The sequence below is a fragment of the Chelmon rostratus genome, chromosome 17 (genome assembly GCF_017976325.1).
Source record: "Chelmon rostratus isolate fCheRos1 chromosome 17, fCheRos1.pri, whole genome shotgun sequence".
Lineage (NCBI taxonomy): Eukaryota > Metazoa > Chordata > Actinopteri > Chaetodontiformes > Chaetodontidae > Chelmon > Chelmon rostratus.
This window is the reverse complement of record NC_055674.1, coordinates 19,879,560-19,906,041: the sequence shown is the minus strand read 5'-3', so window position 1 is coordinate 19,906,041 and position 26,482 is coordinate 19,879,560. Positions and strand designations below refer to the sequence as shown.

Sequence of the window (26,482 nt, the reverse complement as noted above, 5' to 3'; positions counted from 1 at the left end):
CTCGACCAATCACGAGGCAGGAAATGGAAAAGGGCGTGCTTTCAAGATGCATTCAAGTGCGCATCGTTAACTTGTAAATAGTCGATTCTTTTTAGATAGAAGTAAGTCATTATCGTTATTGTTGATTTCAGTGAGGTACAAGGTCAGCACTCAATTTAAAATGCAAACACTATTTTTTAAAGTTTAGTGTATGCGTTGTTTGACAAAATTCAGTCACTAATTTCAAATTAACACTAAAACGGACTATTAAGAGGTTTGCTCTTTCCGAAAAAAATGAACTCAACTTTGTTTTTCAAAAGTGTAAAGGTACCAGAAATATTGGAAAGCAGTGTTGTGCAACAAAGTGTTCATTACATTTATTAGGTTTTTCTTTGTTCTTGTTTTTTCTTGAATGTCATGCTAATGTCCTGACTGTGATAATGTAGTTACCTACAACTTGATATAACTATGAGCAATTGTAGATGCATATTTAAGCCACTGGTTTGTATTAAAATGGTAAGAAAAAGACGAGCGTTTTTACTCATAACTGGTCATTCTTGCAGTGACTTGATGATTTAACAACATGACTTTACACTGAAAGCCCTCCTGAGGGGTGTATGCTTCAAGACAGGCCACTTGAGGGCAGTGTGTTTTTCTAGATGCTTCACACAACATCCCTACGTCAGTGCTTGATAAATGAAGTGACTTTCGAGTTTCAAATAAACATGTTTTTTTGTGTTAAAAAAAATCCAATATTTTTCCCCCTCACTACGTGCTAAACCAAGAACAGCTATTGTACTCCCTTGTCAACTCCATACAAAAATGGAGTCAGGATGAGTCACTGCAGAAAGAGATGCTTTTGGTTAGAAATGGAAAGAGGTGGTATAGTTAAATCTCATTTGTGATGAGAATGCTACATTTAATGGTTAAAAATTACTGAACTAGCATGAAATCATTGTCTTAAATCACCAGCAGTGTTACTACCATCCATTAAATGTGTGGCATGTGAGCACCTCTTCGCACATATGCATGGACTGAAAAAGACAGGAAACAGGACTATCTTTGGGTGTAATAGATACAGCTAAGAGGCTCATGAATTTACAGCTCCCTCCTTGGGACATATATTCAATCCTGCCTCAAACCAACTGTGCTAACAAAGCCAGGAGAAAGACACACAGAAAGAGGGGGCTGGGCGATGCAAGGAAACTCTTTAAAATAAAGCATTTATATACTGAGCGTTTGTGTTAACACAGCTCCGGGGTAGTGAGATGCTTCTGCATTAACAGAGACAGATTTATAAATACTCTCTCACTACCATATGGGCTACTCTTCAGTGTTCTTACATAACTCACTGGATATGTGGAGGAGGCAGAGAGCAGCATCCAAGCACTGCACACTGCCCACACACACACACACACACACACACACACACACTCACACACACTCACACACACACACACAATAAAGTGGAGAGTGGAGTTTAAAATCTGGAGGAGGTTGTACAGAGAAAGAAGACAAGTTAGATGTTGCAATTAGAAGTCAGGGTCAAATTCAGTGATGTGTCCTCTTCTCTCTCAAACTTTCTTTATGACCACAGTATATTTGATTTTAATGTAGGTTTTATTTGGTTTTTATGCAGGAAATGCAGGTTTGGGTAGAGACTGAATCCTTGAAATATCATTACATATTCTAAATATAAAAACTTGTGTACTCTGATATGTCAAACATCTCAATGAAGTTCAGCATTTTGTGAATTAGGCTTTCTCTTATTGGCTTTCTTCCTGAAGGTCAGATGAGACTGATACCCGCATGTATGTAGATACAATAAATATGCAGCTACAGGCAGCATACAGTTAACTTAGTTTAGCATAAAGACTGGAAACAGGGTAAACTGCAAGCTTGACTCTGTACAACGGTAACAAAATCTATCTACCAGTCTCTCTAAAGCTCACTAATTGAACTAAAACAACACAGTCTTTGTGTTAAGCTAAGTTTACCTGCTGCGGGTGGTTGCTTCATATTTACTGTACACACAGTCATGACAGTGGTATTGACCCTCATATCTAACTCTTGGCAAAAATAAACTTATTTCCAAGAAATAACTTCTATGCCACTTTAATATTGTCACATAATAAAGCATTTCATGGGAAAGACTCATGGAAATGTCATTAGTTTTCCAGGTAGGCCCTATTAGGTCATACCATTGGACAGATTACAATTTTGAACTGGTGATAGTGCTAGACTAAAGGCAAAGGGATCACCAACTTCAACCAGTTGTAATTTAACAGTGTAGGCTACATCCAGGCTTTATTGCAATCAGCAGAGTGTATTTGTGTTGGGTATGGCATGTAGGATTTAGTGACATCTACTGGTGAGGTTGCAAAATGAACCCAATTTAGGAAGGCTAATGTGAACGTCTTTTAGCCTTACTAGCCGCATAGATTTAGGAATGGCAATTGGTTTCTGCGTTGACCACTTTCTACCACTGTCCAGACGAACATCAGAACAACGGTGGATGGACTGCCATGAAATTTTGCTGAGATATCCATGGTTCCCAGAGGATGTATCCTAATGACGTGGCTGGCCTTCTTACTTATCCTGTAGCACCACCATGAGGTTGACATTTGGTGCTTTGAGTAAGACAAATGTTGCACTGCCACTTGGTACACTCATTTATGTGCCCTTCCGAAAGCATTAAATATACATTTTCAGTTTTAGTTTCACTGATGACATTCCAATCAGCCTCAACTGTACTTTGTGTTCAGCACTAATTAGTAATTGCTAGCACACTAAACTTTGAAGATAAACATGGTATACTAAGATTATACTTGCGCAACAACAATATTAGCATTGAAATATAAGTGATAATATGGAACATGATGCGGTATTGCTGCCCACTGCTGCTGTGGGCGGTGCCATAGGAAAAAGGGAAGGGGGTCCGCTGTGTCAGCGGAGCTAGAATTCCTAGCTACACCCCTGCTCAGGAGGCCTTTTACACATAGGCAGGTGTGTCTTTACAAAAATGTGACAACACTTGTCTCAGATAAGGTGCACTAACTGTAGTGGCTTACATCTAACTTACATCATTTGGGGGAAAAGCTATGATGCAAGTCTCGCTAATGTAGCCTAAAAAAAACTATATGAAGCCAACAAGAAGAGAGATGAACACATTGTGTATTCACTTTGTCTGTGCCTTCCTTGGCAGCTGAATAAATCTCTGCAGCTTCTCTGTAGAGCAAAGAGAGAGGGCCATAGAAACAGAGCCAGGGAGAGATGAAAAGGGAGGCGGGAGCGCACCGCGCTCCTGGTCCGCCCCCAAGTTGCAGCACGAGCCATTTAACGGTACGAGCTGGGCCAGCTGTAGAGCGCGCGGGCGCGTGTACGTGCCCCCCTCACTACCCCTGCCCCCACGCGGAGAAAATCATTACCAAATACAGAGCTCGAGCGCACGCGGAGCGATGGCTGCAGCAGCAGCAGCAGCAGCAGCCCTGGACTGTGTTTACGACGCAGAGCACGAGAGCGGCACAACCGCGGGAGAAACGGACACCGCGCGCACCCGATTTTTAAACGCACAATCATTTACGCGTAGTGTCTACGAGTGAGCCCGCGAGGCGACTCGCTGCATCCGTCCATTTGACGTCTCCCTCCTTCAGCGCGGATCGGCGCTGCCTTCCGTTCGGTTAATTGTTGTTGTGGAGCGCAGCTGCAAGGGACGTATCGTAGATGGGGAGCGCGAGCAAACCGTGGAAACGAGACCATTAATCTCCACCGTCAAAATACCACGCACGCGACGCCAGCGCGCTGTGACTGGATTCTAGAAGGGCCCAATAGCCCCCGGTCCCGTCCCCGTTCAGCGGCGCTGCACTTAACGGAGGGGAACCCGAGAGCATCCCTCCATCCCACCCAGTCTATCTCTCTCTTCCCCCCCCCCTCTCTCTCTCTCTCTCTCCCTTTGCCTCTCTCACCCCATCATATGCCAGAGCTCTAGGGGGTCTCATCTTGTCAGGGACCAGGGGGGGAGGAGGGAGGCTGTTCGTTGGCCGCGGTAGACGCACCCTCCGCGTGGTGAGGCTGGGCTGAAGCGCCGCTGTGTCGGAGGATGCTGCGGGAGTAGAGCGGCTCAGAGCGGAAGATGGGGAAGGACCAGGAACTGCTGCAGGCGGTGAAGACCGAGGACCTGCTCACCGTGCAGAAGCTGCTGCAAAGGCCCCGACCGGGGAAAGCAAGTAAGATATTCTATTCTATTCTATTCTATTCTATTCTATTCTATTCTATTCTATTCTATTCTATTGCAAACGGCACTTAAAACATAATAACACAGCTATGTTCTCTATTGAAAACCCACCCATTGATGGTTTTGTGAGACCAGTAGTTAGAAGGCTATTTCTCACATGCCATTGCTGGCTGTTTGCTACTATTAGGCCTGATGGTGTCTATGTGTGTTTGTGTGACCCTGTCTCACAAGTGAGAGACGATACCAGTGGCCTTGTGATCGTTACGTTTCAACATTTCAACACACGGACATGCACACGGATTGAGATACATGAGTGTTTAAACCTTGTGTGTGTTTGTGTGTGTGTGTTTGTGTGTGTGTGTGCATACAGTGAGGAGTAAAAGCTGACTTCTCTTCTCTATGACTCTTCTAATTGTTTATTTTCTGCAGGCACTGTAGCTCTACAACATCCAACCATGTTTCGCTTCTGCAGCCCACTCTAATGTGTGGGCAACAGAGAGCGAAGCCAGGGAGAGCTGCAGATAGATCATTGTGTAGAGGCTGCAAGCTGCCATGCAGATACTTCCACTGATAAATAACCGGCTGATGCAGTTACCTACAGACAGGGGCAGATGCTATAGGGTGCGCACTTCACGAAGTCCAATTTCTGCAGATTGGATTTTGACTGTTTAAGCTCAGATGCTGTGAGTCATTTGGTTTAAAAATTGATTTATAAAACTCGTCCGTTTTCACAACCAGATTAGCGCCAGTCCACGCTTCGTGTGATTGGCTCCCCTTCACTGTCCCACTGCTAAAACTGTTCCAGTCAGCCAGGTATGCAGCAGCATCTGACCTGGTGACACTGGAAATGCTCCAAGCGCCAGGTGGGCCTCATTTGAATAAAAGGAGCCGGTGTTGATGACAAATAATGGTCCACAATTATGGCTTTCTGGTGTGTGATGACTTTATGATTTCAGTTTTAATCACACAGGAATATCAGGGCGTTACTCTTATTCTTAAACACCTAATTGCATATTTGATCAAAAATCATTGACACTGAATAGCGTCAAGTCTTAAAATCCTCCTCTTTGAGTTATTCATTTTAACGAGCCTGCACACACAGGCCCAAACACACACACACACACACACACACACACACACACACACAGTTGTTTTCAATGATTCTGGCTAATTAGACCTCTGTGGCACCTGTTATGAGCCTTTAATTGACTCTTTCGCGTACCCATAAAACACTTAATGTAGTTTTGATACGCGTGTCCTGGTGCAGCTGAAATACTCTGTTCTTCTGTTGTGATTCTACAGTATTTCTCCAGAATAAGAGGGTGGAAACACAACTAGAGAAAACAGAAGAAGAATGAATAAATCATTTCACATCTGTTGGAGAAAATGGATTTGATCTATCGTAGGCCTAGGCTATTGCTCTCCCTTGCTTTAATGCATTCATAGGTTAAATTGGCTATTTAAACTGCTGTAATGTCGGAGGAAAAATTCAAGTGCACAGAAAATATCACCTTGGATTTGGACTTGTATTGTGACAAGCTAAGCCACAAATTGCAAAGCTCACTCTGCAGGTCTCAGCGAAGTACAGCACAGCCTCAGAGCAGTTTGTAGGAACCAGTGGGGTGCACTGCATGGCGACAGGCCACAGTGGAGCAGAGCGCATACAGGAAACCCCCAGGATTACAGGCAGTACGCAGACTGTCTGGTGCAAAATACAGACATCCCTGCACTCAAAAAAAGAGTTGGTAGGGTCCAGCATGTTCAGGTAGAGCCCAAAAATAGTGTCTGTTGAGCTCAGTGAAGTACATAATGTACAAGAGCACATCACAAAATAAGCTTTAGGCTACAGTGAAGTGCACTTCAGCTGGAAGCCCCTCTCAGACTATTGTTTAGTACATCAGGTACAGAGAACAGGTAAACCCTCAAACAAGGTTTTTTTAGTGCAATAGTCACACACACGCAGTTGCGAACCAAATTAGAGCCAGCCCTCAGTGGATGGCATGGCATACACATGGCAACTAAAGCAGAAGATTCTGCAGACAACACACGCTGCTTATTAGCACTGTTTATTTTAATCTATACATCGCAGTTGTTGCATACCGTATGATATAATGCTGCTGCAATAGGCGATTCCCTGGAGGAACCATTATTGTGTCTAATTAGAAACAGTCGAGTCAAAACAAAACCTTTGGGCTCGACTGAAGAGCCGTACACACAGTGGGACAAAATAACATAAATGATTATAATTCACTCGGATGCATTGGAGTTCAGACCCCTGCAGCACACTCATCTGTGCGAAGAGGTGTTGATTCAACTTGATGGCAAATGTTAAGACTTCGCTGGTGTTGTTTCCACAGTGCAGTGCCTTATAGACAAGGAAAGTTTAGAGGTAGAACTTAGTTTTGTCTTTTTTTCTACTGCATTAATAAACTCAAGCCCCTTCACATTTATCTTGTGACCTTTTGGAAGGGGTCCTTTATAAAGGATTTAAAAACCAGCCCCACCCTTGACTGGCTACAACAGTAAAATGCTGCCTACAAACTGATGCAGCAGCGTTAACGATCAATAATGTGATCAGACACGGGACATTTTTCTGCAGAATGAGAAAACTTGCCTTTGTTCTTTTTAGTTGCTAACGAGCCTCTGTTCTTTCACTCAGGTGGAATTTTAAAGGGTGAAACTTTTATTTGCAATGTACCCGAGTGGAAAAGGGGTGGACAAAATAACAAGAACACCTTAGAAGCCAAAGAAAAATCTTTTTTAATTAGGCTGATTTAGTATTTTTGTTTTGTGAATGCATTCAAAATGTCTCCACCAGAATTCTCTATATGTTCAGAAATGATACGATGATGCTTTATGATACACATCAGTGATTTCACAAGTTTTCTTGAAGATAAACGTAATCTATAATTAATGGGAAAATGGAGACAAAGTTCTGAGAGTTTGTGTGCAGTTTGTTGATTTGTTCCAGAGGAATGTCCTGAAGTAAAACATGCAGGAAATACAATTAAACAGCGAAATGAATAAATCAAATGTCGAAAGATCAAAATCTGCCACCTTTGCTGTTGCGTGAGAGTGACACCATGTGAAAAGTTGTGCATTGTCCGGTGTTCCTGTTGCTTTGTCTGGTCCTTGTGTGCTCATCCTATTCAGCCGAGCAGCATGCATGTTGGACAATCAATCATTCATGTGGCATCTAGTAATGACACAGGCCGCCATCACTCCTCAGTCAACACTTAATCACCTGTCATCATCGTCATTTCACTGGCAGACAACAACATTTTATGGTTCCATCTAGAGGTTTGCCCGTCTATAACTTGCACTTTAAGCCTGGTTTGAAGTGCCATCAAGCCTAACGGCGGGTGTTTAAATGCAGCATCAGGGTCTGTCCCTGCTCATCTCTGTTGTAGCATCTCTCTCTCCCTCTCTCTTTCAAATCCTGTCAGTCTGCTGCAAAGCCCTGCCTCTCCCGCATCACAGTGAATTGTATGATTTGCATAATTGACAGCTAACCCTGCCACAGGAAGTGCTTCGTGCTCGACAAACTGTTTACCATGCTTTGTGATATTTCATTTGTGGACGTGAAAGGGAAAATAAACCTCAGCTCCTAAAACGATGAGATGTTTTCCGGGAGGGTTGCCTGCAAAGTGCCTGCAGGACGCTGATAATAGACGAGGCGGACTGAGGACCACACTTTAAGCAAAAACACAAACAGGGCAGATAGAAGCGGCCAGGCAGTAATGACAGAGAGGAGCTGAGAGTCCTAGACAAACAGCAGGGAAGTGTAACGCTAGGCTGATGTTAACACAGACCTGTTTGTCATCTAGCATGAAACACAAAGCTCACAGGACAGCTGCATGTGTGTTTGTGTGTGTGTGTGTGTTTAGTAAGGAGAGAAATGTGTGTGTGGTTTGTGGTGGTAATGGGTGGATGTGTGGTTGAATCGTGTGTGCACAGAGGTGTACATGTGCGTGAAGGAGAAGGTAAAGATGTGGTTTGGAGTGTGTGTGTGTGTGTGTGTGTGTGTGTGTAATGGGTCTGGCAAAGGCTCTGCCCTGCTGCAACTCATTTACTCCTACTCAGGCCAGACAGACAGTCTGCACATTCACCTGCAGCACAGACACGCAAATGAGCACACTCACACACACACACACACACACACACACACACACACACACACAGAACTACACACTCATGCAGACACATCTGGCACCATCTGGGGAGTCTTCATCAGTTTGCTGTCAATGTCCCTTCAGCACATGGCACTAGACGAGGTCATGTGTGTGCGTGTGTGTGTGTGTGTGTGTGTGTGTGTGTGTGTGTGTACATGGAGCAGACCTTGAGTGTGACCTGAGGTCTGTGTTTGCTAATGGGCTGTTTCAGTGTTTGTGTGTCAAAGCAGGTGGTGTAATCTGTATTGATGGTTGTTTATTGTGTGTCATTAAAGGCTGTGTGTGTGTGTGTGTGTGTGCGTGTGTGTGTGTTGTCTGCGTCTGTTGCATCAGTGAAATGATTAGGATTCAACCTCCGCCACAGTGCCCGCCTCCCCTCTCTCTGTTTACTGCCATGAATGACTGACACATGTTTCCATCGCTATCTGCCTCCTTCCCTTTCTGTCTTTGAAGCCAGGAGAGATGCTAATGCTCACAGACCACTGGAGATACCAGCCCCCTGTCTCTCTCCCTCTCTCCCCCCTTCTTTCTGTGTTGATGTGCAAGGCTGGCAGAGGAGTAGAGCAGATGATTGCATCCACACCAGTGCACATTCACAAAGGAGCAGGCAGGCAGGCAGAGAGGAAGCTTCACATATTGTCAGCCACAGTCTTCATATTGGATAACTGTGCTCTGTCTGTCACTATATGCTCCAGTGAGAGAAACACGGTGTGAAGAAGCTTGTGTTTTGCTTTTTTTTTTTAAGCTGGTGCACTTATATTATATAGCACTCTGTTTTGGATTATATGGGCCATAGTGCCCAGAGTGCAGACTTTTTGTGCTGCAGTAGTGTTATGAATTGCTAAAATACAACAAGAAATCATAATCATAACATAATCATTTTTTTTCTAAAATGAAATAGCATCAAATGGAAATACCCCAGCACATGTACCCTAAAATTGTCCTTCAGTACAGTACAGTGATGCTAGCTTTTAATTGGGAATAGCAAAAAAAAAAGACCATTGATTTTTTTCAAAACACGATCAATAATCCAGTACAAACCATCAAAGATTATAAAAATTGGATACTATGTAATTCTGTAACTGGTTGTGTACAATTAGTGATTAATTTTCAATATTGCTCTGATTTTATACCATTATTAATAAAATAATATTATTTAGATTAATATTAATAGAATTAACAGAATTATTTTTCATTTGATTGATGGCTACCTTAGCACAGAGAGTTGGGAATGGAAAAGTAAAACAACTCAAACTTTTGAGTTCCTGTCCTGGAAAGGACATACACACAGTGACCTTTACATTAGCATCCTTTAGAGTTTGGACCGATCTGATCCAATATCAGTAACAGGTGCCGATACCGATGTAGTTCACTTATCGGACATCGGACTGACATCACCAATCCACGTACCAATCCAGATCCGACTCCATACTTTATCTATAGTAAAATATAGTAAACATCCATCTTTGCATAGTTCATTTTATTTCAGGTATTCACCTCATGAAGGAGTTGTCACTTTGCCATTGGACCTTTTAAAATTCTCTTATTACTTTTGAACTCACTCACAGAAGTAGACTTACTATTAGTTAATAATGCATTGTTGTGCGTTTGATTTGTTCAAGTTTTCCAGAATATTAAGGCAGTTGCCATAGCAATTTGCACTCCGACACCTGTCACAGCTCAAATAAATGGCTGTGGAATACATTTAAATATAATGCATTTTGCCCTTTTGATGAGAAGTGCTGTGAGGTTTACTGCAGTCTCATGTAACCTCACACATAATACCAATAATAACAATAATCAAAGAGCTATTAGTATCAGTGTAGGCAGACATCCAAATTCAGGTATAGTATCCTTCAGACAAGACAGATTGTTAATAAGTTTGTGAAGTTGTGTGTGTGTATGTGTTTGTGTTGGGGGTGTTGCTGTCATATCATCTCAGGGGGCCTTGAAGCTATCATGCAGAATGTGGGGCTTCATTCCAGCTTGTTGTGTTTCCTGTCCAGCATAATGACAGCAGCACGGCTACTTGTGAGAACAGAGAAACAGGTTCTTGTTCTTGGGGCAAGTCACTCAAGTGCACCTAAAGCAGCCCATTTTAAATATATTAAGATCTTAAGACTTGCACAGAAACAAAGGAGATGCAAACACAGCTGTAATGGCTCTGAGTTTTATCTTGAAAACGCAATTAGAAATATTATAATGAGAGAGTGGAGGACTGGTTGGCTGAGCTCCCTGCGTTTTCCTCCAAAACATCATCACTCACCTCTCTGCTGACTGCCTCCATGATTGAATTACAGAACAGATGGGGGTAGAGAGACAAAGAGGTGGAGGATCATTTTTGCTTTGAGGTACATGGAATGGGAGAGATATCTAGTAGTCAGGAGAGGAGGAGATGTTTTCTGATGAGTGGGTAGGACAGACGGAGGAGGGGTGATGATAGGCCGAAAATGATGAAATAACAAGGGAGCAAGGTGATGAAATGGAGCTGAGCGCCGTCATTTCCACCTCACTTTTATTGCCGACTGCTACGCACACATCGAGCTTCTGTGTCTCTTTCTCTCTCTCACACACACTTACTCATCTGCAAAATGCGCTGCACCAAAAATAACATCCACATAGTTTAATGGGTCAGCGGCAAGTTCAGGCAGAATAAGAGAGTACAGGAGAGGGGAGGAAGGAAAGGAAAGGAAAGGAAAGGAAAGGAAAGGAAAGGAAAGGAAAGGAAATGGAGGGACAAGACAGCACAGGGAGGCAGAGGAGAGAAAAGGCAAGGAAAGGAAATAAGTGAAAGGAAAAGACAGGACAGGAAGGGAGAGGACATTACAGCAAAAAAATGAAAGGAGAGGAAAAGACAGGGAATAAAGGAGAGAAAATGACAGGAGAGGAGGGAAAGGGAAAGTACACGAAATGAAAGGAGAGAAAAGAAGAGGAAAGAACGGGAACAGAAAGGATGGGAAAAGAAAGGAAAGCCCATGAAATGAAAATATAGGAAATGACAAGCAAGGGAAGCACAGGAGAGGAATGGAAAGCAGTTACAGGAGGAATTGGGAAGTAGAGGAGGAGTGTGTAGCTGAAGAGAGAGAAGAGAGGAAAGGAAGGGAGATGGAGATAAGGACGTGGAGGTGATAATAAGGAGAGAGGAGCAGCACCAAGGTGTGACAGGAATTAAAAAGTGCCATATGTCATGTGAAAAGTGATGACAGTTGATGATGAAGAGCAGGTATTCTATTCTAATCTGCAGTGCACACTAACAGGATGAGTGGGGAAGGGGAGTGAGTGATTTAGTCTGGGTAGAAAGACCACCCACAAAATGAGAAGGGCAACAGAGGTGGGACCTCCCGTACTCAATCAGCACCGATTATAGAGGTGGCATTAACCACCTACTGTAGTGGCTTATGCACACACACACACACACACACACACACACACACACACACACTGGCACAGAGAGGTACAGGCTCTGTTGGAATTTATATCAGTGTGTGTGTTATAATTGTTAAGATGGAAGTCATGCATTGTAGACAGGGGACGAAAGTTGTCACACACACACACACACACACACACACAAATTCAGCATCATATGCTTGCAAAATCCTCTGCAGACATGAGACTTGAATCTCAAAGATATGGAAGAGACAGCTAAGCCATGTCATTTGAGAATTGTTATGTAACTAATACAGTGGCTGCGTGTGTAGGTGTGTGTTAGCTTGCAAAGGTGTGTGTGTGTCTCCTAAAGAGCTGCTGCAGAGTGCGCCTGTGCTTCCTCATCGCCTGGCTGGATTTTTCCACTCACGCCCTGAATTCATAACACCGAGTGTATTCTTACCGCCTCAAATTAATGCTTGAGCTGCTAATAAAGGCAGCAATATTGCAGACTCAACTCCTAAACTTAAACTAACTCGGCCCGGACAAGGTTTCACTGTACTCTGCATGGGAACCTTTTAGAAATGTTCCACCCTACACCCACAGTGAATACATTTAGCATCGCCTTGGGACTTTCTGAATGAATGCTGGTGCTCTCGCTGTGCGAGTGGCTACTAAAAACAGGGCTGTGACAGAGCTTGGGCGCGGGCTCACGGCTTGGGAAAATGTGTTGTGCACTGACACACCCTCGGATCTTTGATACGTGTGAGAGCATTTGGGGGTTTAAAGTTGGTATGTGATATACTTTGGAGCTTATTTGTGAAAAAAGAGTAATCCTGTGAAAGGGTCTTGTATATAATATATATGCACTTGATGACTATGTACATGTCATCGTTTTTAAAGGCCGAGGTTAAAGCTGCGTGTGTCTTGCAAAAAAGTGTTGTTCTTGCCATGTTTATTAATTAGTCCTAGCAGCCAATTAGAAGTTTAATTTAAGTCAAGACTGTTATTTCATTGCAACACAGGCCTTTTTCCTTTTAAAGTCCTCCTTCACTAGGATGCTTGATTGATGGACATGCAGAGTTTGACGCTTGAAGGCTGTTTTCACATTCGTCAGCTGAGGGAGGAAAGCGTCTCTCGGTTCAACACGTGTGCGTACGAGCAGGATTTGTGACATCACAGCCAGCGTGGAAGCCAATCGTGGGTCAATATGCAACTCAGACCAAAGTGTGATGTGGAAACTCGAAATGTACACCGAGAGTGAAGTCGTCAGTCATCTTGAAATCAGTAGTTCAACTTTTTAAACAGAACACATTTGCTAATTCACAGATGATGGAGGGGTGGGTGTAATTTTAAGATTTTTTAACTAGTTAATTGAACTTTATGGAAATCAAATCAGACAAATGAAAAGCAGGGTGTTTCTCTGTGTCTTAAAACATGTCTGTAAGGGATCTTTAACATAACCAGAGAAAAGGCTTTCAGGATGAGGACTAACTGATGTGTTTGGCAAGTGTAGCTAATGCTATTTTGGGTGACGTTTCCATGTCTAATGAGGAGCATTAATGCTAATGTTACCCTAAACTCTGATAGGCCAGGTAGTTCATGTAAGCGAGTGATGTAAGCGAGGTTAACAAACAGTGTGAGCTTACGTTAGAGCAGATAAACAAACCGTTCAACCCCTTCCTTAAACCTTTGCTCCTGTGTTTTTGATTTCGGAAAGCCATATACTGCCGATATATATATATCAGTTTCAGGATGTTTCCTCCAAACTGCTTTTTTGTGAAATGTCTTAGTGCAATTGTGCTGTGTGGTCCCATCTCTCTGGAATGACCTCTATGAAAAGGTAGCTGTCCATTAATGCTACTGTATGCAGCAACGTCACCATCTGCTGTAACAGAATATCTGCGCGACTGCTCCTTTCACAGCATGTGTGCGTATGTGTGTGTGCATCCTCATACAGGACACAGCCATCAGAGAGCAGAAGGGACTGACCAGCAGGACAGATGTTGAGTCTGGCCTTCTGTGTGTGTGTGTGTGTGTGTGTGTGTGTGTGTGTGTGTGTGTGTGTGTCCATACATTGCTGTGTGATCCAGTGGTTGAGCAGATGTTTGGTGTTGGATCGGTGCCCGCACAGATGCAGATTTGCAAAAGAGTCCATATAATGCACTTGACCTCTGATACATGCACTTACAGTGTGTGCTGTTTGTGTGTGTGTGTGTGTACAAAAGCTCATGTGCATGTTCAAATTCATCCAAATCCAATCCAGCTTGTACAGTACCTACTTACTGAAGGCCATTAAACACTGTTTTGACCCAGACATAATTCATTTTTTCTCTCCTTTGTCATATTCTGCAACTCACCGTCTCCCTGCCTGCTTTGCTTGGATGCTTTCCGTCTCATAAAAGTCAGCACTGTGAAATCACTCTCTCCCATATTAACCTTCTTCAGGCCCTTTTAAACGAGGGAGCCGAGCACCTACGTCCCCACGCACTGATGGTTATTGTAGAACTCCCTCATCCTGCATTAGCGCTGCAGGATCTTACTAACAAAGCCTCTTTGGAGTGGAGTCACTGCAGCAGCCTGGCAGCAGGAGTGCTCACATTTATAGTAGCAACAGCTATTGCCAATAAATTCTTCAGTGGACACATCTGCAGACGTATCCACAGTGCAATTTTAAATTATCTAGGAAAATTATGTTATAATGGAATCTGGCCAGTTCTTTGTTGTTGACCAGTGAGCAGCTTGAGGTTGGTACAAACATCTAAGCTCTTAATGCAGGTTCATTTAACTCAATAGATATTCATTTCTGTTTTCTTCTTTAGTCTTTCATCTTACATTCTGTGTTCTTTTTGTTAAGTATTCACTTTTAAAAAATACATTTGTCGCAGCCTTTATATATGAATAATGTTTTGTGTCTAACTTTAACAGCCTGCTGCAAAACACTTTGTAAACTGAGTCAGGCCCACAGCTGCTATTGTTTTTCATTGCTGTGCTGTTTTTCCTGCTAAAAAAATGAAGATAAAAGTGAAATACATGAAAAAATGAATTGGCACACCGGAAAAAGCACTTGACCAGCACCACCAATTACTTGGACAGGTGGCCGTTAAGCTCAGTTAGCAGTATTCTCAGGTTTGGAGCCAGCGTGGGATCTCATCCTTGTTGCTGAACTGCCGACAATAAGCTGAATATCTCTGCTGGTTGGACAAAAGAAGTGATGCAGATGTCACAAGAAATTCAAGAAAGGCGGCTTTCCGTACAAATGTTGCGCAAATTTGACCAGAATTTCCAGGAAATTGAATAAGGGACACGCTGGATGCCTCTCAGAGACGAGCTATTTTTACTTTCAAAGTAACTCAATTTCTGCACCTGTTTCTTCATGTTTTAATGCTGAAAACACATTCTTCTTCTATAAAAGCATGACTTTACTGTAGAGCATGCAAACCCTATGGATGCATTATTGAAGGTGACTTTATTTGTGTGAATCTCAATATTCTGTATTGTGAACCATTTAAACTTGAGGATCAGACTCAGTGTTACAGCCGTGTACAGGTTAAGGTTGTGTTTTCGGATCTGAGAGGGTACATGAGTGTCTGTGTGAAGCAGGATATGAAGCTGACGATGAAGGCCTCCCCTTCACCTAACTCGTAAATATTTCAGCCTGTGTAGTCTCTTTGACTGTAACCCTCTCCTGTTGATTTGGAGGCAGATATCTGGGTCAGATTTATTTTTCAGGAAGCTTGAACTCATCTAAAATATGTGTATAGACTGACGGTCAGAGATGATCAGTGAACTTGTGACTGGAAGACTTTCAGACCATCTGAACCCAATCCTCAGAGCAGCTGGGAAAACTTGAGCATATTGAGTGAGTGTGAAGCCTCCATCCTCCCCACTGGAAAAAAAGAGAGGAAGAAAGAATGAGAAAGGAAGAGAAGAGAAGGAGCAAATCAACTGGAAGGCAGATAAATTGATGGAGACAGAGAGGAAAGTTGTATTCAGAGGGAATCTTGCCCTCGGTGTTTTTGGTGTGTCATAGTTTTGTCTCTTTGAGCTGAAACATCTCTGCCTGTTTGTGAAGTCACCGCAGACCTCATGCTAGGACATGTGATCCAGTGCACATGCACACACACACACACATACACACACACACACACACTATTGATGTCATACAGTCAGACATTTCTTTTCTATTAGAAAGCACAGCCGTACTACATGTCATATACACTGCTAGAAAAACTCACGCTTAGCCTAACGTTTGTGGCTTTGAGCGAATTAAAAGCTATTAATTACTGTAATAGTCTGGTTTCTGAGCAAATACCCACAAAACTAATGGCATCCCCATCATCCTCAGCAGCACTTTAGTCTTTAGCGCTATTTAGCAAATCTTAGCATGCTAAACATTACACATGCTGGACATTAGCATGCTAGCATTGTCATGCTTCATGGCATTCATGTCCTCTTCAGATTTCCTTTAAAAAGCTAATATGGTGAACATGGTAAGCGTACACCCGCTTAACATCAGCAAGTTATGTCACAGTGAGAGTTTAAGCATGTTGACGTTAGCTTTTGGCTAAGTTCAGGCTCACTGGGCTGCTTGCATGGCTAGTTGAGTCTGTTATTATGGTAACATTTGCTAATTAGCACTAAGCACGAAGCATGCCAGAGATTGATAGAAATGTCACTAAGTGTTGGAGAAACTGGATTTTTTTTGGGATTTGTGGTGGCTCCAAGTATTACAGTTCATTCATAGTGTGTTTAGCCTGGGAGAGGACCAAGGCAGATGTGATGTTCCTCTCTGTGCTGAATTCTAATGGGTCATATTATGCTAAAAAAAAAAAAAGCAAAGACGGGCCAAAGTGACAAATTGTTCTTGAAGAGTGCGTGTTGTCACATATGTTGCAGGACTGGTTGCAATTGCATTTGATAGCGTGGTTGCACAGATCATAAATTCCTGGAGGGCTTTTCGTTTGCACTGCCTACCTCCATCTTTTTTCTCTTTACATCTCTGTTTCCTTCTTTCTCCTGCTCCCACCCCACCCCCGCACCCCCGTTTCGTCTCTGCTTGCCCGATGAATCAGTCTGGCTGGCAGTGTGCTGCTGTCAGGGAGCCGGTGAGGGTTATTACTCATGTTGAACTGGGCCAGGATCTGGACGGCCCGAGCTGACAACAGGAAAGAAGGGATTCTGGAAGATTCTACCGACGCAACAGCTGCCCCGCTCTCTGTCTTTACTTCTTCTTTTGGTTTGTGTTGTTTTCAGTGGAAAGACGGGATTGGAGACAGACAGAGAGGGGGAGGTGGGATGAAAAGGGTCCCAGACCAGATGCTGATATAGCACACCTTTTATCCAGGTGATGGTCCAACGTCTGTCCTATATTTTTGTCCCAGAAAAGAGCACATGTTTACAGGTTATGAGCAGGTTATGATGTATTAGTGTGTGTATCACATGCTTCATAGGCTGCGAATAGCTCCCTCTACAGTATGTTTTTCATGTGTTTGCCTATTTACCTCCCTCTAAGTGCATGTAAGAACATCTTTTGTCTGTATGTGTTTTTAGCCATGCCAGCAGCATGTCTCCAAGGATGGCATGCGATGGCTGGTAGGTCCACCACTTGGGTTCAGGATGAAATAGCTCAACAACTATTGGATGGATTGCCACAAATTTACATACAGTCATTCATGGTACTCAGAGGATAAATCCTACAGACTTGTAGTCACCTGACCTTATCTGTAGTGCCAGCATGATTTCCTATTTTTGGTTGACAATGAAATATCTTGAGAACCTTTTAAAGGATTGCTGTGAAACCTTCATCCTTTATGACTGAGCACCTGCTAAACTCATGGCATTCTCATCATCCTCAGCAGACTTTCAACGTGTTGAACTACGATGGCGAACATTACACAGCTAAGCATCAATGTGGCAACATTGTCATTGTGAGCATGTTAGCATGCTGATGTTAGCATTTCAATCAAAGCACCGCGCTATGCCCAGACACAGCCGCACAGAGCTGCTTGCGTGGCTGTAAGCTATTAGTCTTGTTACTCTTAGATCACAGTTGATGTCACCTGAGTCAAGTCCAGAGAAATGGGGGGCGGGTTTCCCGACAAGTCCAAGAGACTAAATTCACAACACAGACTGCAGAAAGAGGATGTTTAAAACCAGAAAAGAGTGCTCATGGTTTCTGATTTTCCTTACAGGATATTTCTTATGCACAACAGTGATGTGCATAGTGAGACATGAGGCTTTTCATATAACATGAGAAATGTTGTTTCAAAAATATAGAGAACAAAAGAGGCAGGAAACATTATATAACTTTTAAACCACAGGATTTTGTGATCACAACATGTTAAATCGTAAGTTGACATTTAGAGTTTCACAAAACGTGAGCAGACATGAGCTCCTCTGTGCCGCATGTATGTGTCTATATGATATCGTGCCGACATCCGTGTTCAGTTAACTCACCTCCTTTGATCCTTTCGCTACAGTAGGTGTGTGTTATTTTTGGCCAATCAGACGGTTGTTTTGCAGTACGTCAGCCAATGGAGGAGAAGTAGTGGCGTCCCTGAGCCAATGAGCACCGCTGTTTGTATGTTCTGGCTAATGGGCTGGTTGCATGCAGCTGTTCAACACATGCAGAACATGTGGGTTTGGCTCTGCATGCTTGTGCGTGTGGCGAGTGTGCGTTTGTGTGTGTGTTTGTGTGTGACTGGTGCCAAACCCGCTGTGGCCCCGCCTGGTTCTGGTCTCAGTTTTCTTTCACTTTTTTTTCCCACCCCCCCAATCGTCCTATCTTATCTTTCCTCACTTTCCTGCTCTCACCTTCTCCTCTCTTTTTCTCTCTCCCTTCCTGGAGCAAGCGCCATGGCAACAAGCATACAGTGCGGGCCAGGAAATTTCTGGATCACTGACGGTTATTCCTATTCAGTACCGCAGGGTCCAGACAGACACTTCAGCCCTGCGCTGTGTGTGTGTGTGTGTTGTATCATGGGATTACACTATAATCTGACAATACGGATTAGCACATCAGACCTACTGGCCCACTGGCTATTATACATTCACTATCTTTTTATTCTGTCTCTTTTTTTCACTCTCCTCATCCCTCCATCTCTGTTTTCCCTCTATCCTCTCACTCTCAGTGTCTCTCATCCCTCTTTTTCCTCTTGCCTCCTTTCTCATTCCACCGTCCCCTCTCATCCCCTCTCAGCTTTCCTCTCATCCCATTCTTTCATTCATGCCCCCCATATGTCCCTCCCTCCGTCTCTCCCGTCCATCCTTTTCATCTCTGCATCCATCATCCATCATCCATCCTTTTCATCTCCCCCTCTCTGTTCCCTCCTGATCTCTCTGTATGCCTCCCTCATTCTGCCCTTCTTCCCTCTGCTCGCCTCATTTGCCTTTTCCAGTGTGACTCTCATCCTGCTGTCTTCTTTCCTTCCCTCCGTCCTCCTCACCTAACTCCCCTCCTCTCATCTCTCATTCATCTAAAATCTCTAGTTTAAGCCTCACGGGATCAGAGAAGAGAAATTCCCTTTCACACGCTTTTTCCTAATCACTCTTGATCTCGACACTTTTATCTTTGTCTGCATCTCTTTTCCATTCCTTTCTCCTCTGCCTCTCTCTTCACCCCCACCGCCGTCACCGTGGTGGGGGAACCCTGGGCCCCCTCTGTGCGCTGCTATGGTTGCACGGCCAAGTGCCAACATAGGGGGGATGGTGCAGGGCGGGTAGAGAATGGGAAACTGGTTTGAGTACAGTTCAGTGCTGTTGTAGCTCCCCATTCATTTATCATTTTTGTTTTAACGTCCTTTAGCTGAATTTGCTTGATGATGTCATCAGGGTTATGTTAATGAAGGTGGGATGCTAAAACACTGGAGTAGCTCTTTAATCAGTCATGTTTTCTCTTCTCTACTGACTCCATTTACACCTGGCATTACAGTAACATGTGTGTCAATGAAAAATACAGGATAGTGCAAGATGTGAACACCTGCAGAACACACTATGATCAGAAAGCGATCAGATCAGTCAGACCACATCTGGAGGTGGTCTGGCCCGCACTGTGATCGGATCTGAGCTGAGTGTAAATGAAATCCATACAGCAAGTTCAAATGTCAGCTAGCTCTTCCCTAATTTGCATATGGAGATCCCAGTGTGGGCAGAATCGAGATAAAGACAACACCAACAACAGCAGGCAGAAAGGGATCGGATCTCATTATCCAGATACAAATCGCGTGCTAACAGGTGTAAATGCTTATATGTTGACAACAGGAAAGGTCAAACTTTGCACCATGCCATGCTATGCTAAATGTTAAAATGCAAAGTGTAAAGACTTTTTCCTCGGAGGTGTAACTCATCACATCCGCTATAACTTTTGAACTTCATTCTTGTTGAAGAAAACTATTTCCTAAATGTTAAAAAGTCTTTTCTATACAGAGAATCGGGCAGATCAGGCTCAGAGCAGAGCTGGACTATCGACAGAAGACAGACAGTAGCTGCAGACGCAGGTACAATGAGGCTATTGTTCACTATGTAACTCTACCACACACACCTCTCTCGCTCCATGTCTCAGTCACACACTCACACATACAGTGCAGTACATCTAATAAAATAACACTGGTGCACTCACTGCAGACACACACACACACACACACAAAAAAGAAAATCTAGGACAACTCCGTTATGACAATCACACACACACACACACACACACACACAGACACACACACACTGTCAGAAAAGGGTCCAGAGCTTTCCATTGGTTAGTGTGAGTGAATGGGTGAGATACAAAGAGACATTTAATAGGATGACAATTCAGAGAGAGGGAGAATGAAGACAGAGAGCAGCTGGGTGCCTGGTTTCAAAGATCTCAGTGTGCTCTTTAAACTCAGCATATATCAGTTTAAAAGCCCGCTTCCTTACCTTTCACCAACTCCAAAATTCAAATGAGAAAGTCAGCCTCTCCTCTTTGCATCCCAGCCTCTTTCTCTCTGCTCGTGTCAAGACACGTAAAGTAGTTCAGAATACACATCAAAAATACTGCACAAAGTGTATATAAAAGAAAATCCTAAAATTGCGTTTAGGCATCAAAATCTCTCAACAAAATGAAAACAACAGTGGAAAACTTTAGAGTTCGCTCCATGTGAGTCATGTGTGTGACTCTTGCACTGTCAAAGTTCATAGTCAGTGGTATTAAATCAGCTCACTTTTATTGTTACATTGGTGTAATTGGATAGTGGGAAGACACAGGATGGTTTGGACAATGTAAACTAGTACAACAGAATGAAAATTCAAAGTTGGACCAATTTGAATTAAGTTTGCTGGTGTTTCCAGGTAAATTTATTGTTGGCGCCGCTGTTGCAATGACAACCGGATGGCTTTCCAGACTGACATATCTCTACAACCATTGGAAGGATTGCTATGAAACTTGGTACCAACATTCATGGTCCCCACAGGATGAATTGCAGTAACTTTGGTGATCCTTTGACTGTGACAGTTTGCAGCAGTTTCCTTCCTTGCGATATGTGTTTGAACAAGTACTGTGCATTAAAGTAAAGTAGCACAATAGTCTGAAACTGCTGTATTTTGTTATCCTCATCATTTATTGTTTTATTGAGGTCGGTGGAGGTGGGCAGTACATTACAGGCAGGGAGTTTTGTGCTCATTGGAGAGGAAACAGAACTGAAAGTACTGTACCTGGAGTATTTTAACAGTTCTGTCCTTTGTCACACTGAAGGAGAAACACAACCTCTGCTTGCTCTTGTTTTTTTCCCCATTAACTGACTCTCTAAACGTGTAACTCTCTCTGAGGGTTAATCTATAGTAGTAAATTAGGGGGCTGCTGCTGACGCTGCATGATATCAGTTCATTACATGCCCCACTGGACTCTACGTACAGTTTTCTCAGAGCCTCTCTTCTCCTCTCTCCTCTCGTCTCCTCTCACAATTCAAATTTCAGATTTCAGAATAATCAGTGAATTCAAATTTCTTCATTTATTTCATTCCAGATGAGAAAACTGCTGTTGCTTTTGCGTCCTTAAATTGAAAATCAAGTGCAGCTGCAAAATTCAAAAAGGCCGTCCACATCTTTTGCTATTCATATCTCCGCTCCGACAAAAGGAACAAAAACTGCATTATGGTTGTTTTGGCAGAAACCTGTAGGAGGTATCAACTCAGAATCTCAAAAATAATAACGCTGTAGCTTTGATGTTCATCCACCTTTTCCTTTTTTTTTCCAATTTGGGCACTAGTTTTCTTTGGCTGCATAGGATGGGATTACAGTCACAAAGTTGCTGGTTTGGTTAAACTTGATGTGGGAAAGGATCACCGAGCATGACATTTAAACTACCTTTGTGTGTGTGAGATCAGCATGTTTTACAGAAGCATTTTTGAAATGATCGCGTGCATGAGAGCGAAACAGATAATGGCGGTAGAGAGAGAGAGAGAGAGAGAGAGAGAGAGAGAGGAAGGGAGAGAGAGAGAGAGAGAGAGAGAGAGAGAGAGAGAGCAGTATTATGCAGGCCCAGACTTCTGTCTGTTGGATCAGGTTCAGACCAGGGAGGGTTGGTGGTTCTGTGTCTGTGGGATTGGCTTCCTGTGATTGTAAATCTATCCCCTTGCTCTGTAATGGATGTGCATGTTTGTGTGTCTGTGTGTGTGTGTGTGTGTGTGTGAGGAAGTGTGTCGTCAAAATTTCAGAGCGGATCAAACTCTTGACCTGTTTGTTTACTGTCTCGTGTCTTTTATTAGAGACAGGCCTTTATCCCCAATTTCCCCTGTTTTATAAGTATTTTATCAGATTTTTTATAGACATCCTCCTGTTTTCTCATCTGCTTCCATTTTAATTTGCTGCTGTGGATGCAAACTCAACACTTCCTTTATGTTTCCCTCCTGTTTTCACCAGTTCTACCAGTACAACAGAACATGCCTCTACCTCCACTGAGAAGAGCTGAGTTTCTCAGAAAAACTGTTTTTAATTCACTACCTTGCCATTTTTCATCCCTATTGAGCTACTGCCAATTAAATGCAACACTTCCTGCAGCTGTTTCACATTAAAAGCCTTCCAAAGGCTTAGAGGACATAATTCATCCTTTCTTTGCAGGCTTTTAGTGTGATGAAAAGAGTTGAAAACACCTGCACACTGACTCCAAACCATAAAATTATTAGTAGGCAATGTTTTAATCTCTGTTTTGGTTTTGCTGTTGCTGTCTTTGTGTTCATTTCTCGTTTTTGACTTCTGACTAAAATCAGACTAGGAACAAAATATTGTCTACTTAAATAATTTGGAGGAGTCAGGCATTACTTGCATCACCCTTTCCATTGATACAGATTTCCAGGAGCTTTGCGCCTACCTGTCAAGAGTGTATAACCACGGTATTTCGTCCGGGTTATGGTGTGAAACAGCGGCAAGAAGTGTTGAGTTTCACAGATGGGAGCTTAGCAGCAATTAAAAGAAATGCAAAACAGAAATAATAGAAATAATCAGTGAATGAAGACAGAATTTCTGTTTAAAATAGAAACAGAGCAGCATTGGCGAGTATGGCACGACTCTCTTGATGTACTGACTAATATTGTGGTGAATTTATCACGTGGGCCACTATGGTACAGGTTCATTCCTCTCCTCTTCACTGTGTTTTATCCAGCCTTTAATAGTGACCTTAATGTGCTTGTACTGGCGACTCCCCCTGCACTTCTTTGAATTACTGGCTTTATTTGAGAATTAACGGTATGTATTGATTTGGATGTATTTTTTGTAGGGATGCCGGTGTCATTGGGACCAACAGCTATTGGATGGAATTTAGCACAGACAGATTGCCCTTGATTGTTCTTCCAGCTCCGCTAGTGCTAATTAACGAATGTTAGCAATGCTTACGCACGCAACTAAGATGGTGAACATGATGAACACTATCCCTCCTTCATAATAATCTGAGTGTTAACATGTTAAGTGTGAACTAGCTCAAAACACTGCAGCCTCATCACTCCTCCCATGACCATAACTCCTGAAAAACGTCCACTAAATACCCTTCCCTTCATGCACGTCTCTTTAACTGTCTTCTGCTTTCTCTTTCTCACCCACCCCTCTGCATATCCCTCCTTACATGTCTCTCTGCCCCTCCCTTCTAACCTCCTTTTTACTGTGTGAGACTTTGAGCTTTTTAGGGCTGCTTCTGATATTTTTAGGTCGAAACGTCATATCAGAGGTCTCAATCCTTCTTCAAACAGCCGTGTCAGTGAGCAGGCCAGCCTTCTCAGCGTTAGTCATGTGAACTCACTTTAATTAAAATAAAGTCTCAAAACGCTTGTGATTTATTAACATCTCAATGCAGCGCATCGCAGCTTCAATAAAGCGTCAATATTGAGCCCATCTATCAGCGAACACTTTCATCTCTGCTTTGATTTTGTAATTATCTGCTGCCGTCTGTCTCTCTGTCTTCCTCCATCCCTTCGTCCTTCCCTCCTTCAATCTTCATCTTTCCATTTGTGTCCTTGTTTCCCAGCAGTCAGACAGAAATAGCCCTATGTGTACCAGTAGTCAACTGGAATAGATCCATACCAGGACCTCGCTGTATGTGTGTGCGCGTTACAGTTCTACAAACACACACACACACAAACACACACACAGACACATGCATGCACACACAAACACACACGCAGGGTTAGACTCTCTGGGCGTTCTCTGTTAGAAACCTGACATTTACACTCTGAGAAGGATGCACCATCTTGCACATCAAAGCCTTCCTTAACTTGGCCTTTCTCTCTCTCTCTCTCTCTCTCTCTCTCTCTTACTCTCTCTCTCTCTCTCTCTTACTCTCTCTCTCTCTCTCTCTCTCTCTCACTCTCTCCCGCTCTCTCACTCTCCCACATTTCCTCTTTATTTTAACACCAGACGTTTGCTATTTTGAGGAGCATTTTTTTTTCTACCTAGAGGGTTATTTTTATATTAAAAGATTCAGGTCAATTATTGTTCCTCAATTCCTTGATACATTTTGAGAAAGGAAGTCAGCAACATTAACAGTTCTTCGCCGTTCATCGTGTCTGTATCTCCTGACCTAATCCAATACCTTATGTATTTTTCATTGTTTGATATCACTTAAGTAAAACTTCTCTTACCTGCTGTCAGTTCTTTTTGTTAGATGTTAAAGTTTGTTAAAATACAAATTTTGTCAGGTGTTGGTATATGAACTAGGTACACAGCCTCATCAGCTTTAATAGCTCACTTTGGAAACCGTTGAATTTTCCAGTCACACCCTGTTGACTTGATTAAAGTTTAACTACCTGCTCAACTACCACGGTGTAATGATAAAATATTTGATTAATTTGATGCTTCAGGAATCAGTATGCGAAGACGTTCCCCTGCATACACGCTCGGCTGTCGTTTCTGTCTGATAATTATGGAAGAATAGCAGCAGGGTAATTTACTGCTGGGTAATTGATCTGCACAATAATCAGAGACACTCAGTGGCTAGCAGACTCATTTTTACAACCACACACTCATACACACACACTTATTAGGTCACTTTTGTTGTCATCACATAGACTTACATTCATTTCCTGCACACTTACCCTAATGCTAACCCAGACCTTAACCACTGACCCAAAAATCAGCTGTTTTCCAATTGGGGACATGGCTTTTATCCCGAAATGGACATGACGTCCCCAATTAACTGGTTTCGAGCCTGAAATGTGTCCCCGCAAGTAGCTTTGGTCAGATCACACAGCCACACACACACACACACATAGACACACACACACACACACACACCCACAGACTCAGTGATCCAGCGTTGAATCAGTGCAGCCAGCCTGGTTTATGAGCTATATTAGGAGTCAGATTTGAGAGTCCCTCTCTGCTGAATTTGACGCTCTGATAGTTCAGGGACTGCTGATGTCGGTGTCACGTGTAAGTTAATGTCCGTGTATGCGCCTGTGTGTAAGTTTTATGTGTGTACGAGTGATTACATTTCCCTAATTGACTGTTTGCTAACCCCTGCCCTGAGCAGCGATTGCCCGGTCATTGCTTAGCAACCAGCAAGCCGCACTTTGGGTTTCTCAACCTGCTGAAACAGTGTGCACGGTGCTGTGATAAAAGATGTACCGTGTGTGGCATTCAAAGAGTTTGGAAGGTCTTTTTGTAAAGCCTTTCCAAAACTGAAAAAACAAAAGAAACTGTGTTTATCTGCTCCAGTATATGATACAATCGTTGGCATGTCAGCGAGGGTGGAAAGTATAGCAACAGTAGCTAAGAGGTGCTTAGCTTAGCCGAGGGTCAGGTGCACATGTGTTTGCATTTTTGTCAACATGCATCAGTGCTAGGTCATGTTTGCGTTCGTGTTTAGTTGCGTTGGATTTGTTGTGTGCACTTGTATATGTGTGTGTGTGTGTGTGTGTTCGGGGGGGCTAACTCGGAGCTGGCTGTTTTCCAGAGCCAATTTTCAGCCTGAAAGCAGGAGATAACACAGCACTGCTCGGAAAGGGAGTAAGAGGATGACGGAGGGGGGAGCCGAAAAAGCAACTAAGAGAGAGAAGGAAATGGGAGTTTACGGGCCGACCGGGATGGAGTAAGAGGATGATAGAGAGAGGAGCAAGACGAGAATAAGAGAGAGGAAAAGGAGGGGAAGAAAGGGGTGCAGGAGGAGGAGGAGGAGGAGAGAGATAGCACAGCAGGACTGGAGAAGAGAAGAGAGGATTAGAAAGAGGAGAAGAGGGTGTGATGAGAGCAGCAGAGGATGGGAGGAGGAGAG

The 26,482-nt window shown here is 43.2% G+C and overlaps 1 protein-coding gene across 1 annotated transcript in view; it reads left to right on the top strand.

Annotated features, from left to right (window-relative positions):
• The first annotated feature begins 4,098 nt into the window (after positions 1–4,098).
• Positions 4,099–26,482, top strand: part of caskin1 (CASK interacting protein 1) — a 90,597-nt gene continuing 68,213 nt past the window's right edge. The window contains exon 1 of the mRNA XM_041956689.1: positions 4,099–4,205. Within this exon, the coding sequence (XP_041812623.1) occupies positions 4,112–4,205 (94 nt within the window). The 5' untranslated portion in view covers positions 4,099–4,111. The remainder of the gene's footprint in view (positions 4,206–26,482) is intronic.